The 15923-nt window shown below is 44.0% G+C and overlaps 1 protein-coding gene across 1 annotated transcript in view; it reads right to left on the reverse strand.

Moving 5' to 3' along the window:
• Positions 1 to 15923, reverse strand: part of LOC103176660 (plexin-A1) — a 223873-nt gene that overhangs the window by 45308 nt on the left and 162642 nt on the right. Inside the window, exons 10-15 of the mRNA XM_007890334.2 lie at positions 10357 to 10453; positions 8381 to 8571; positions 3875 to 4026; positions 3493 to 3613; positions 2671 to 2810; positions 1515 to 1685 (exon numbers count right to left, since the gene is read on the reverse strand). Of these exons, the coding sequence (XP_007888525.1) occupies positions 1515 to 1685; positions 2671 to 2810; positions 3493 to 3613; positions 3875 to 4026; positions 8381 to 8571; positions 10357 to 10453 (872 nt within the window). The remainder of the gene's footprint in view (positions 1 to 1514; positions 1686 to 2670; positions 2811 to 3492; positions 3614 to 3874; positions 4027 to 8380; positions 8572 to 10356; positions 10454 to 15923) is intronic.

Consider the following 15923-nt stretch of genomic DNA (forward strand, 5'->3'; position numbering starts at 1 on the left):
TGTTGGAATTAATAAAATGAGCAATTGTGGAGTGTTTGCTTGCCCCCACCTCACCCTGGGAGACAGATCCATTAGAGCTGAGAGCCCGCCCATAACTCACTCAATTGATAATTCATCACCTGTCAGTCTCACGAGTGATGTTTGAGACTTGGGTCGCCAAACGATCATTATAATAATAATAATCATTGCGGGATTTACTATAAAGTAGTGAATTGCGTAGGTGTGTGTGGCAGTTTGTGTACAGCAACGTCTAACCAAATAGCCATGACGTGAATTTTGAACCAATTAGTTTTGGAAAATTGTTAGCCAGGGCATCAGGGGAAGCCCCCTTATCTTTCTAAATTGTGGGATCTCTATAATGTCCACTTGGAACAGGCACAGACATTGGCTTAATGTCTCCTCCAAAGTACCGACACATCTGGCAATGCAATGCACCGTTAGCACTGTATTGGAGTGTGGTCGTGATTAAGGACCAAAGCCCACATCCTTCTGACCCAGAGGCGAGAGTGCTCCCAACTGGACGAGACTAACACACAGTTATTTAATTCCTCAGGATTTAATCCCACATGAAAACATGCCCTCAAAGTAAAACTCTCTGCCTCTCATTGAGTTACTAACCTGTCTTCATTTTTTTTAAAAAACACACTTGCACAGAAATTCAAAGCATGTATTTCTGAAACAGTGAAATAAAAGGATTCCGGGACTTCAAAGGAGTGTTTCTCTGACCCAGCTAAATAGAAGCGAATGTGGAATAAATATTTCACACTGCTCCCCACAAAGAGCTGCATTTAGCTCCTGGATAAAATAAAATAGATTTGAAAGATTGCTCAGAATTCATGAATAATTTTCAACTTCCGGGACTCAAATGTAAACTCGAAGTGACAGTGGCTGAACAGCAATCCTCCCATGTAATTACTGCGTCAGTAACTTCTAGAAAGCATTCGCCAGACACAGTCACCCTACCATCATCACCACCGCCACAAAGTGAATTACAACCTCTGCCCAACCTGGGATAAGGGATTGATGGTGCAACAAACTAGAAGTTGAGACTGAGCACCATCAGTTCATACTAACGCATGTAGAAAATGATAGATTCAAATCCCCTGAGAGTGCTGATCTCAGCCTCGCCAGCAGTTGGGGCTGTGATTCACCTCAGTGCTTCCAGGGTAGGGAGGGGAAAAATCAGCCAGGATCACATTTGGCTACCACTCTCCACTCATGCCTGGTGACCGACACTCCATGTCTCGGCCAACAGGTGAGAAATAATAATCCTTGCATTTGATATAGCGCCTTATCAGGTCTTCGAGAACATACTGTACAGCGTAGTGACTGTGTGTTTTGTGGGCGAAACGCGGCAGCCAATTGCACACAGCGCTGGGAGCAGGCGGGGGGCCAGAGCATCCAAGTACAACTCAGCGTCTCTGGGAAGCAACAGCAGAAAACGCAGCAAAGGAAAAATATTGCCGTCCACACAGAACACGATCTGCAAGGTTTGACACCGGAGGCTCGGTCACCTGGCTATGGTCCATTCCGGCTCAATTCTGGAGATGGTGGGGTCTTCTGTGTAGTTGTATTTCACGTTGGGGTTCACCAGGCGAGCTCGGTTGATGCTGACCGCAATAGCTGCTGGACCGATGCCCTGGGTGGAGCTTGACGTCACACAGACAATCTGCTTCGGACTTCTCCTAGATACATTACGATACAAAATGACATTTGTACAGCGCCTTTCACGTCGGGAGGACGTCCCAAGGCGCTGGACAGTCAGTGATTTGAACCCGAGGGGGAGGGAGGGAGAGGGGGGAGGGCAGGATGGTAGCCGAAGGCACAGTCGAAGAGGAGAGTCTTCGAGACGTGATAAGGATAACTAACAACACAAGAGTGAGTGATTGACTGCGTAAATACAGAGTGACCAAACAGTCGCGATACCATTATACAAGGTCTAATAAATCTTAAAAGAAATTATGATATATATATTTTTTTGTTGGATAATAGGGTAGATACCACAACTTTTTGGTCACCCGGTATATGAATGGATCCATCAGTGAGCTGGGCAGGCAGAGACATGTACTGAATCCCAATATCTCACGTAACTGACATCAGGCGCGTCACAGTTATTCTATCCTGTTAAAATTCTTTTATTCCTCCCACCCTGTATAAGGCCAGCCACGCACGCTGAGGGCAGTTCCCACCACTCTCCCATACCTCATCCCAATGGACTTTTTTTGCATGCTGGAGTCGAGCCTGTATTGGCTGACTGATCTGATACTATTCTCTCACAGCCACTTTCCTGCAGGGATCCATTAGACAATCATCAGGAGAGGAATTCCTGGCTGATTTCTCTCCCCTTGTCCCACCTCAGCGGTCTACCATGGAGGCATTCCTACACTCTTCCCGTTGGACCTAGCTGAGATTGGCTAACTCAGCACAGACCAGGAACCTTCCCACTTTCCAAGGCTCAATTCACAAAAGAAAAAGCATACATTCTTCCTCCCCCTCACCATGGAGATATGGCTCTAACTCAATGCCCCAACTACTCTCTGGCTTTGCCAATGGGAAAGGGAGTCACTAACAGGGCATGTAATGTTACTCCTGGAGTGTGGAGGTGTTTCCCGGATACTGCGGGAGCCTCGAAAGAGAAAACGGAAGCTGGGAAAGGTTGTCCATCTTTACCATTCAAACTGACACAGTCCGCTTCCGCCTATGAAGACCGTCACAGAGCTTCCAGCATTCAAGTGGTTGCCCACAATAGTCACACGGCTGCCGCCAGACACAGGACCCTGTGCTGGTCGTACTTTGCTGAACATTGGGGTCTGCAAAAAAAAAAGGCAAGACTGACATAAGAACTGAGAGAGAGAGTGAGAGAGGGAGAGTGGGAGAAGACGGAGAAGGATGGGGCAAAGGATTGAACCATTTCTTTGCCACTTGCTCTTTGAGCTGGACACTGGTTCCTGACTGACACAGCCGGCAACAAGTCTGCTCCTGGACTTTTACCAATGATATCGGGACGTCAGGTTAACTGGAGCTAGTCTCAGCCCCGCACTGCCAGATAGAAGCTCTTGGCAGGGCATGTACTAAGAGCGAATGGAATGGGTAAAAAACAAACTTAAAGGGAGTATCAAAAACAAACAACATCAGCACATGATAAACACAGTTTGAGCCTTGGCCCGTTTTTTATTTTCTCGGTAAGAACAGATTGTGAAAGGGAGTGGGACACCTGGATAATAAAAACGAAGGAATGTAAACATAGATAATTCTTACATTCCTCAACGTTTCTTCACTGCTTGTCTTAAGATGGTGGTTTGTGTAAAACGGGCAAGTGTGGGCACAGGGACAACAACAACTTGCATTTATATAGCGCCCCTCACACAGGGTAGCGTCCCAGAGTGCTTGACGAGATCTGCTGCTGCAAGGTGTGTTATCTCGGTAGACAGCATGAATGCAAGACAGCAGTAAGACCAGACATTAAAAAGGCTCATTCTTTTGGATTCTTACCACGAAGGTGAAGACTTTGGGTGAGATTGCCTGGTAGTCGACACTGCACTCCACCACACAAACTTTCACATGGTCCTCGGCTGGAGTATTAGGGATAGCCTCCTCCATGTCGCACACAATCCTGAAAATACAGTCAGTTTTTAGGAATCAGTTCAAACCCAGACTCATATGTTTTCAACTCAGAGGAACTATTTTCACAGCCAAAGCACCTTCCCACCTCCTACATATTTACTCCCCCGGGTCTAGTCAAGCTACGACTGTTTGTGTGCAAGGATCATGATTATTATTGGGAACTTCCAGAGAGTTTACTCCCAATCGACTTGCTTTCCAATTTCCCTTCCATCCCATTGGGAGAATGTTGAACTCTGCCCCTCACACTTACTGCTCAGCTCTGATGTAATGCTCTTCAATGGGGATACATCGGACCAGGCCCACACGCACACCATAACGAATTTCCGAGAATTTTAGGCCCAGGTTTTCGCCAGTGATTGTCAGTCTAGTTCCTCCTTCCCTGGGCCCAGTCTCTGGCACCAGCTGGAAACACAATGCAACAGTTTGGTTGGTTCAAGGAACTGATCATCTCTGGGCAGGAAATGAAGTATGTTATTACCATTCCTACATATGAGAGTCATGCAAGAAATGCAGTTAATTGACTTTACAATATATTCTGTGAAGCGCTCTGAGATGCCTCAACTACGTGATAAGACACTATTTCCAAAGCAAGTATTCATCTTGTTGTTGTTATGCAAACGCTGAGAATAACAGTTTAAACAAAGAGAAAGGAGATTCAAAATCTACGCTCAAAATGATTATTCTCTTAAATGGGGAGAATCTTTACACTGAATATTCAATCCATTTGTTGGCTCTACTTTGACACCATCAGCCAAGTAAAACATAGCCCTTCTGAATAGTGTTCCTTAACTACCTACCCTCTCTCTGCACCACCATTTATTTCCCAATTAGCCCTCCAGCCTCACCAAACCAAATCACAATTTTTGAGCCAGGCAGCACTGCAACTCTGAGTGATACACTCATTCGTAACGGGAACTTGGCTCAGACTGGGTAGAACTGGACTCTTTCTCCTGCACCGAAATGTCTAAAAACATGAAACACCTTGGAAAAGAGTCTGGAATAACCTCACCAATTCCCTTAGGGACACATAAAACTGGATCCAAATGGAAAACAGGTCAGCACAAGATGTTAGCAAAGAGCTTTGCGAGGATGACATAACACTGAGCCTCATAACTTTGTGGCGGGAGGAGTATCCTACTTCAGGTTGCGAGACACAGAACAGTTTTAGGTTTCCAGACATTTTACGCAGAACCAAGAATACCAACGTCCTCTGGAGGCAGCTAGAATTCAACGCCTGTTCCACATCTTATGAGCTGAAATTGGAAACGAAATGCTTATGTTTGGCCTCTATGGGGGATCCACACTGTCCTGGTTTCAGTGCAAGCGCAATGAAGCCTCTAAGCCAGTTCCTCAGCTCACGACTGTACATTGGTCATCCCTGTCAGTTGTGTCAAGTTGTTCTGCCTTGTACAACAAGATGGTTTGATGTTCCAGGGCTCTCGCGGCTATAGAAATGCATGGTAATGTGATTTATTAAGCAGAATTATTCATAATGGAAAGACAGGTGTAACTTGACAAAACAAATATTATGACTGATGAGCAGCACTATAAAGGATTCATAATAACAATAATGATATAATTATGGGTAATTTTACATTGGCATTTATGCCAAGTCCTCATGTTAATACACAGCTGCAGCCGGTAGTCAAGCCGCGGATTAGCTGCAATGCTCTAAACACAAGGTAACTGAAGCCAGCAAGCTTTCCTCAGAAGCACTAATTCCATGAGACAAGGCCGGGTTGACCTGAGAATGGGCCACAACGATAGGTTCAGTTCCATTTATCTGTTAAAGGAGAAGCCTGGAATCTTTTATTAGAATTCGCACAGTCCGCTGACAAAGACAGCTGTGAAACTGAGCCACACAATATTTTCCAAATTTATCTGTGATTAGTTTTAAGGGAGAACCTTTTCTGTTTTGACTCTCAAAGTATCAGAACTGTCCCAGGTAATTTGGTAACTCCAGCACAGCCAAACCTAGGTTACAAGCAACAGAGAGAATGTTTCTTCTCCTTTTAAACAATTTCTCACAAACACCGTTTCCTGATTCCGAGAGCATACAGCAAGCTTTGTGTAGCTTTAGACGTGCACTTCACCGAGTCAATAAAGTGAAAACCAAATTTATTAATCTTCATAAGCTGGAAACACACTGTGATGTACAATTATTCAAAGTTTGAATAGCCTCAAAATTGGTAATGAATAGACTCCATAATTACAATGTAGTATCCTTGTAGTTACAATATTAATTTATATTAAGACTTCCATTACACAGTACTTCATGCCTGTTCAGTACTAATAGTAACAAATTAAAATGTGAACGGGACAAAGCAAAGCTCTCTAATAACAGTCAGCGCTCTCAAAGTACAACTCAGAGACTAACAATGTAATTGGCCCCTTAATAACTTTATAATGATGTGGTTATTCCGAGAATTTTCAAGTGCTCCAGAAAGCTGTATCCTGGTAATCCTGTCAGGATGTCCTCCCGATAACTGGAAGTGTCAGACGAGATTAACACAGCTCTGACAAACATAAAAAATGTTCTAGACGTTATTGATACTCTCCATCAATGACTCTATGTTGATTGCCGATGACCTTGTTTCTTTCCCTCTTTCCAAATACATTATATGACACAGTTTTTGTCTTCCCTGTAATGTGGTTCACACCTCTGGTCAGTGCAGCTTCCCTCCAACAACTACTTGCATTTATATAGCGCCCCTCACGCAGGGTTAGCGTCCGAGAACTGGGGTGGGGGAGGCTACACTGTTAGAGGTGCTGCCCTGTGGATGAGATGTTAAACTGGGATTCTGTGTGCATGTTTCTCAAGTGGCTGCTATCTGGAGAGAGAAGAGGGTTTCTCCTGGCATCGAGGCCAATGATTTTTATTTAAGTTAACTGATCATTCACAGCATGGCTGTTTGTGTGGACTTTGCTGTGCACGACACTCGAGCAAGGACAACAAGTGTTTGTTTTCCGACACCTGAAACATCAGTTTGATCTTCGCTGCTTTAAAACATCACCCTGCTGGGACAACTGCCTTCATTCTGCATTACCAGCTGTGGAGTGCCATCATCTGATGCTAGAGGTCAGAAGACATGTCCCAGGTAGGACACGGGAGTGAGGATAATCACATCACTTTATATAGCTATCACCTCTGTCTACGTCTTGTGGCCGCAGTTTGGATAAAAAACAGTTCCACCCGGGTTTCCGCTCCCCCTTAACAAGCAGCTGGCCTGGAGTCGCCTTCAGGTCCTGTGTTGGGGGGGGGGGGGAGGCAAGGGCAAATTCACAACTATCTCCTGGTTGAGGGAATCAAGACTTTACATTGATGCACTGCAAAATACAGAGCAATACTGTAATCTCTGGCATGGCTGGAACAAGTGCAGGGTGCAGAGGCATCTGACGAGGAACAAGATATACTGTCTGCTGAGGAGGGATTAGCCTGAATTTTCTCAATCTATTACACTAACGCTGTACTTAACACCTGAGCCGAAAGCAGATGGAAATCCCCAGGTAAATATATTGCTTTCAGAGAAATTACTACCGACTGCTATTAATACAGTGAGCTCTGAATCCACTTCAGCACGGTCCAACGTTAACGAATCCGACTTTTTTTTTTTGGCTAATGAAATGAAAACCTTAAAACGTTTGGCGCTGAATGGAACGCTGAAAGTTCCGCACTCCAGAGACCGGCTGAGCTCCCGGCTACAGAACATAGTTTTCTCTGGGTCATTTATCCTCCGACCTCATTCCGTTCAGAAACTCGCATTGTAAAGGAAGGCTGTGTGTGTTTTTTCGCAAATGTCCACGCTGTCAGAATATTCTCTCGTTACTGCTGTAACTAGCGCAAAGCGGCAATGGTCGCCCTGGCATCACCTCGGACGGGATGGCTTGAATAAACTATTTTGTTTTTCGCCAGATTGCAGTGGGACAGGAGACGAAGGGGAAGAAAGCCGAGGAGGGTTGAGCACTGAGCTTGGGCTCAGTGAGAAACAAATAGAGAGAATGAGAATGAACCAAGACGGCTTGGCCTCTCACATACTCCCGCAGCAGAAATTGAGTTAGAACAACAACAACTTGTGTTTATATAGCGCCCCTCGCGCAGGGTAGCGTCCCCACAGCGCTTGACAGTAGTGGAGCATGACATAAAGGGGAGGGAACCTGGAGACTGTACAACCCACAGGAAGATGGTGTGTCTGTGTTATATGTTACCTCCCCGTACCATTTGTACGACGACCATTAAGACCATAATAAAACCTTGAATCAAGGAAATCCATCAGGCCCTTCAAGCCCACTCTCTGTGTAGACCGAGCAAAACCCATCCTGGGTTGAACGAGCCGCACCTCACCTACCATTTCTTCTGAGGGAAACGTCCTCAGATATGCTCAATGCTGAACCTCTCAAGCACAGACCCCAGAATATTCCCCGCATTCCAGAATTCAAGCCACTTTCCTCTCCTCCACAGATAGCCTTCTCCAGGCTAGGAACACGGTAAACACAAATTCCTGCGGATTATTGCCTCATCTCATTTCTGTGCCTATCCTTAATGAAGGTGATAGATGCCAAGAGCCCAGAGCGAGGCTTTGTATTTGGATGAGAGCTAGATCGACCTACTCCCCAGCACTCCCGAGAGCTGATACTCGCTGATCTTTCATTTAAGCAGTAAGGCCGTCACTGTGTTTGGAAGCCAAACATTTCTGGAGGTTTGGGCCTGAGGCAAGCTGTCAATTGAGCGGAACTGCACAAAGCTGAAGTGACATACCTTGGTGATTTTGGGATCAGTACATCTGCTGTTCTTGCTGCTCTGGTGCATCCAGATACTCTCAGGGGCTTGGCAGTGCTGCCGGAGCAGGCACTTCATCTCCGACACACACCACCCGCACTCAAACTTCGGATCAGCCTTCAGACACAGCCCACAGCTCTCCCGAAGCGCTGTGCACTTGTACAGATGGGCTGTGGAAGGAGGAGAAAATGTTAAAGGAATGCAAACATCTGTTGAGCTGTAACCAATATGGTTCGGAAAAAAATTGTTTGATGGTGGAATAGGTCACCAGTTGCTCCTGCACCCACAGCTCAATCACTGGAGGCATTGTAACACCAGTCTGTTATAAAGTATCTCCAATTTGCTTCCAATTTTACACTGAACAGTATTATCCACAACAAGATGAGTAAAGTCAAGCTGGTGTCTATCCATTCCATTGTGTCCTTAACAACACACCTCACAACCTCAGTATCAGCAATGGCCCTTTTAATTGCATCAGGAAACATTCTCACATGTATCCAACAAGGCTAGCGATCACCAAATTAATGCCATATTTGCTACATTAACTGGGAAATTCAGCCATTTTGCCACCGGAAGACTTGTTTCATCACTTTTTTCAGATGGTCTGAGAATATAGAGATCGAAGATCTACCCAAGTCCTTCCTCATCATCTTCCCCTCTCACCTTGCTAAGCCAAAGCAAGTCATCACAGACAGATGAATTCATGCTAATAGTTACAACTGGCAAATCCAACTCCCAACATTCCCCTTGTGTCTGAATGGAAACGTTGGGCTGTTTCAAATTGCAGACCAAATCAGAGAACGAGGTGGAGGAGTTACTTCATTCACCAGAATAAAAATCGTCTTTATCAACCGTGATCTTCAACTAATTCAATTCTGTCATGGCTAGCCTGTCTGAGGTAACCTTTCTGTAATTAAAGTGAGTAAATTAAATAAAAATTATTTAATTACATTAGCATTCTCAGAACAAGTGGCTAACATGATTGCTCACACCACGCCCCCGCAATGAATTTGAACGGTCTTTCCCGGTTCCCCTGGGCACAACTTTAATGCTTCCCTTTAATCGACAAGGCACACACTGATTCGTCAGTAATCCCAATGGAAAAATTGTGCCCCGACTAATTCTGAAATTGGTAACCTGTGGAGTCACAGCAATTTGAGAAATCCAGAGGCTCCATAGGATCGCAAGTCTTTAAAGAGAAAAGAAGTCGTAAAGCGGTTGTGTTTAGGCTCATTAACGGTTGGAAAAATATCGTTATGGCTTTTATGAATACAGAATTTAGTCAGACATGCTTCTAAGCAGACACCACTGCCATGCAATACCATTTCCTCTCTGTGTGGCATGGCAACACAGCTGCAACAGCCAGTCTATTCAGCTCAACTGCTCTGGGGGGGTGGGGGGGAAGGGGAGGTGGAGGAGGGTGGGGCAGGAGAGAAACATGGGGTACAGGAATCTACACTGGTTGGTGTGTACTGGGGTGAGGGAAAGAAAGGAGGAGACAGAGGAAGAACAGTTCTGTCAAAACAGCAAGGAGTGCTTCTTCGAGAGGCATTAAAAAAAAACTTAATTTTATTTAGCAACTTCACCTGACAACAAAGGCGATTCTTGGCACTTAACGTTTTCCATCCACGTTCTTCAACATTTACCTTTCAGCAAGAAGCCTCAGGTTCAGGAGCCACCCACCCCCACCCCCACCCTGCTCTTCCTCTTTTTGCAGCGATAAGCCCACCCTGATCTACCATGTGATACTTCAGTATGTGTGCTGTTCATGTGAGCTGATAGGAATCAGGTCTCCTCTCTCAAGATGCAGTTGGACAGTACATTGAAAGCACTGTGTTAGACTTTGCCACCATCAGCAGTAAAGATGTGAGGAAAGCTGGTATGGAGGCAAACACATTCAAACCTTATGCTTAAATGAAAATGTTTATCATCTTAGCATTTTCTGCAGCCTGTACCTTTAATGTTGGCAGGATTGTCGATGACAAAGTCTCCATTCCAGACCACGGAGAGATCAACAGGCAGGTCACTGATGTCGTTTCCTTCATACGAGTACTGCAACAGAAAACCGAGACACTGAGTGAATTAGACACACTCCCACTTAGCAACACAACTAGAAAATGCGTTAATTCAGTGAAGCAATCCACTCATCCCAACACATCCAGGGATGCATGAAGATGGATTAATTGTGCGAACTGCTCTGACATGTTCGGGTCAGGATAACGTACTGGGTCAGTGTGGTGTGGTGAACCCTGCAACTGGACACAGGCTGAGCACAGGATCAGTGATAGCAATGGATAATTCCTGCACACATTTCATCTTCATTATTTCGTGTCCTGACTTTGTTTACACTCAATGTCACTGTGACGGGCAGAGTGAGTGGCTACAATTTCCGACTCCCCTCCCGACGGAGCCAAGCCAAGGGGACGGGTAAGATCATATTCTGAGTATTTTTGCCGAGAGGATAACAGTCTTGGGTGAATTACCAGAGTGACAGAAAGAGCAAGTGTCTGTAACAAGAGAAGGCTGAGAAATAACTAATGGATGTGCTCTGTGAAGCAGATTCGAGGATTAATAACGATCAAGGATCCATTCAAATCCTTCCGATAAATTTATTATCAATAACAATAACAATCCTTACATTTAATATAAACCTCTCACATTGCGAGGACGTCTCCCAGTACTTCACAGGATTCACTGTAAAGTAACCACTGTATTTTTCTGGGCAGGTTAGCCTTAACTTACATTAAGTATAATTTTGCTTCCTAACGTTAAAGAACCTGAAAAAAAACTCTCTACATCTCCTCATCATGATATTAAAATTTAGATCATGACCCAGCTCAGCTTTTTCCAATGAGATTCAATCAACCTCCTCAGCCGCTCTCTAGCTCAATGATCTGTGTTAGCCCTTCACAGCATTTACAACTCTTTCACACAGTGTGAACAATGTGGTGATAACACAGAACACATCAGCATCACCTCCTTATGATTATGAAATGTCAGGGAGGGGAAAATGTTCCAACAATTTCTCCTGCCTCAACAGTTTCTACTCTTGCCCCTGCAAGGTCACCAGTGACGTACCCCAAGGCTCTATTCTCAAACCCCCCTCTTTTTGAATTCAGCGCTTGTATATGCAGTATTCGTGGAGTCCTGTAGCTCAGTGGTTAGAGCACTCGCTTTGCAAGTTCAATTGGAGTTCAATTCCAGGCAGAGGGCGAAACCTCGGGCAAGTTTCCTTACTCCACACAGAGCCTAATAATAATCCCTCCAAAAACCAAAAACAATAATAAATTGGTCATTTTCAATCCACGACTGTTTGTGGGACATTGCTGTGCGCGATTGGCTGCCGCGTTCGCCCACAAATATACAGTCAATTCACTTTACAGTGTGTTCTGTGAAGCGCTTTGGGACGTACTCCCGACGTGAAAAGCGCTATATCAAATGTAAGGATTATTATTATTATTATTATTTAGGTTTCTCCCCACCCTCTTCAGTTCCTAACCCACTCCCCCGCCCCCTCCTAAGTTGGCCATCCAGCCAGTGGTGTAAAACACTTTGCAACATCTTCCCAACGTGAAAAACACTAAAATAAACATGAATTGCACTGCAATGTACTAGATTGGTTGGGCTCTGCTACAAAAATGTGGCTCAATCCCATTGTCACAAAAACTACAACAGTGTAATCTTATGTTCCCCATCCCAACACCATACTATCCTCTAAACATGGCCTCCCTGGATCACTACAAAATGTCAGAATAACTTGTTTTTTATTTGACCTCATCTCCACAACATCACCCACCTCCACCACTACCTCATCCTCAATGCAGCCCAAAGAACTAACTCATGATTTTGTCATTTCCGGACTCAACTTTTCCAAACCCGTGCTCGCTGTCTCCCCGGCCCCACCTTCCACAAGATCAAGATCACACAGCCCTTATCACCTTCTGCACGTGGCTTTGCAAACCCATCACCTTCATCCTAACTCTGATCGTCTTTACAGTTACATAATCCACATTCGTGCCCAATGCCTAGCACCACTGTGCCATTCAACTAAAAATTAGTGAAGGAAATAGTGACTCTTTGACTTAAGACATAACTTCAAGCCTAAGATTCGGTAAAGAGTCAATTGCTAAGATGACAATAGGTTCAAAAGTAGAATAAAGTGTGAAGACGAGGTCTAAACCAGCCATATCCAATGACTCTTAAATCATCTCCTCTTAAATCAGTTGTCCAGTCACACCTCAGTACACACTGCCTAACTGTGGATCGATAGCACCGGTGAAGTTGGAATTTTTGCTGACAGTTAATGACCTCCTTTGGAGTGGAAGCCAAACCCACTTTAAAGAAAATGACAACCATGTCAGAAAAGATTAAATGACTGATTCATGCTTGGAATGCACTGAGTACTGATAACAGTGAGCAGAGATACAGTCACTCAGTGTAATGGGCGATTTCGACTATTCAGGAGCTTTAAGAACCGTTCGAAGGAGGAGATAGGGAGAAACAGAGGCAGGAAGTGGCGAGAGAAGGAGCAACAGAGGAGAGTGAAAGGAGAGGGAGAGGCAAGGAGTGAGAGAGAGAGTAAATAGAAAAGGGAGAGAGAATAGAGTGGTGGCGAGCGAAGGAAGTGAGAAGGGGGAAAAAAAGAGAAAAATAAATCCCTAATTTCTTGTCTAGTTTGTTTCATACAACATCTTGGTCACAGCACTTCACAGAATATACTGTAAAGTGAATTGACTGTATATTTAGCCACAGAAGTGTCTCACAAACAGTCGTGGATAGAGTGACTACTTTTTTTTGAAAAGGATTAGTGCCCCAGTTAGCAATCCACCAATCGACTAACAACCGGATCCTACTTACTACTAGGTAAATGGAGGGGTGTGGAGTAAGGAAACTTGTCTAAGGTTTCGCCTGGCTCGGGAATCGAACACAGGTCCTCTCGCTTGCGAGGCGAGTGCTCTAGCCAATACACTACAGGACTCCAGAATCTGCAGTATTTGTATCTTGTCAGAATCCCTTCAAATTTTAGATACTGAGTTTTTCTTCCCCGTCCCTAATTCTTGCTCAACTAGAAAAAATATTGGCATCGGTGGGTTACGGAGGAGGCCATTAATTTACACTTCAAATAACTCACAAAACCTAGCACGAAAACCCCTGAAGTTTAAGTGAAATTGGCGTTTTCAATTTGTAGTCTGACAAGTCTCATTTGGCCACCCGCATCTCCTGCTTGTATCTAGGCCACGTCTGTCCTAAATGTATTAGTGTCTCTCCGATTTCTTTCTCCAGCATTTTATAAATCGGAGAGAGGTGGCGGGAGGAAGAAGAAAGAGAATGGTGAAACAGAAATAGGGAGAGAGAAAATGTGAGAAGTCTACGGCCATTGGGAATAATGTCAAGCATTGGACAGACGAAAATAAATCTACTAATCTGTCGAATTCATAATTCTTATATTTGAAAAGGACTCGGTTTACAGAGTGTGTTTAAAATATTCTCATAACTAGCAGATGCCTTATTGAGTATCGTCGTGATGTGAAATGGGTTTAGGGCGTTCCTATGTTGGTGTGGGTTTTACAAGACAGCTTACCCTTCAATTCAACGCTGAGTAATGAGACACAGATGGGACATGGGACAGTTGAACAGACCTTACAATATGTGTAAAAGCACAAAATTGGCAGGAAAATAAACTTATTCCCACTGCAACCTTTTTCTTTTACAAACCAAGTATCTCCCCAGACTATGATCATTGTTCCTCCAAATCGTCTGTCCGTCTTCTTCAAAAGTTTCAATCCTGCCGTCCTACAAGCTTTTTGTCTTCCAAACCTCGTCGTAATATCTGGCTGTAGGTTCTTTCTCACCTTCCTCAGTCTTCCCTTCCCTCTCTGCTTTCAGTCCACTAAATTCCAAGTCTCACCCTAACTATAAGGATGATAACCACTGCTACATCTGAATATATCTCTTCTTTCCCATTCATCTTCATTGGTATCCAGTGACTTACCTCTTGGTTAATGCACTAAGATACCTCGATTTAAAATGAATGGGTTAGGTGTTATCTACATTTTTATAGCCCATGAAATCCCATCAGTTTAGATTTCTGCTTCTGTCCTGAGCCTTCCGGAGCATCTCAATTAATATCAAAAGGAATGATAATAATGATAATCCGTAAATTTGATATAACGTCGTATTACATCTTCGAGACGTTTCAAAGCGCTTCACATGAATATACTGTCAAGTGAATTGACTGTGCATTTTGTGGACAAAACAAGGCAGCCAGTTGAGCACAGCAGTGTCCCACAAACAGTCGAGGGTTGAGTGACCATATTTTGTTTAGGCTTATTACCCCCGAAAAAGTGATCTGTAAATCGACTAACAACTGGGTTCCTGCTATGTAAACAGAGGCGTGTGGAATAAGGAAACAACGGTTTGCCCTGCCAGAGAATTGAACACTGCATTTCTGGGCTACCAGCATTTCAAACTGGTGAGGACTGATCAGTCAACGAACAGCAGAACAGTACAGATTTTTTCTGGTTCAGGCAGCCCTGGATCAGTCCATTGAGACAAAGGCTTTATTTACCTCTTGATAATTCGAGCTTGATGGATGCAGTATTATGCAGTTCATTTAATGAGCAACATTTCTGAATAAAACATTGGACGTCATCTATGTGGAATGATTGAATAAAGCACAGAGCACAACAAAACTTTTCAAATTCCAGATTTAAAGAGCTCCCAGCAGGAGTTCCGTGTCCATCTTTTATGTCCAGACAAGCAGTGTGAACTGGACTCCCCCACGCCCGCACCCCGCTGCTTATTTTATTCTCTATTTTTCATCTTTGTTTCCCTTATTCATTTCCCTTAACAACCAAATTTCAATTTAAAGTCGGCATGAACAGCAAGCAAGTGTGACTTATGAAGGCAAAATCATTCCACATAAGCAAGAATCAATTTTTCTTTAATAGTAAAATAATATGGGCTTTAACACATCAGTTGCAATCTGTCACAAGGAGAATTGTAAGCATTATTAAGCTGATATTCTGCTGCCATTACAACACAGCCCAGCAATCAAGAGCAATCTCTCTAACTGAAGCTCCTCCAGTCCCTGGGCTCTCCTCTTCGGGAAAGTTCTCCAGTGTTGGTCACGGGTCTTTGTAGAACTTACAAGTACTTGGTACTTGGTGTCCTGGTAAAGAATAATGTCAACCAACGTGACCGCTTCAAGTTATGAATGGTAAGAGAACCACATTTCTGGTAATGGCTGAAGAACCTTAAGGTAATGGTGCCTGAGGAAGGAGAGGAGATCAAGAGGGAAATTATTCTATCTGTGGTTTTTTTTCAAAAATGCGAAGAATGTAATCATCTTTCCAGATTTATGACAGCTGTCACCTCACCTTTAAAATATAAAACACACAGCGTTTGACCTTTTTAAAATGAGGTGCTGTTGTCTCCCAGCGATTAATTTCAGACCATTTAACGTTATTTGCCAGAAACCAAAGGTTACTGTGACCAAGTCCTAAAGGCCAGTGTGTGTGTG

Source organism: Callorhinchus milii, unplaced genomic scaffold (genome assembly GCF_018977255.1).
Source record: "Callorhinchus milii isolate IMCB2004 unplaced genomic scaffold, IMCB_Cmil_1.0 Scaffold12, whole genome shotgun sequence".
NCBI classification, from domain to species: domain Eukaryota; kingdom Metazoa; phylum Chordata; class Chondrichthyes; order Chimaeriformes; family Callorhinchidae; genus Callorhinchus; species Callorhinchus milii.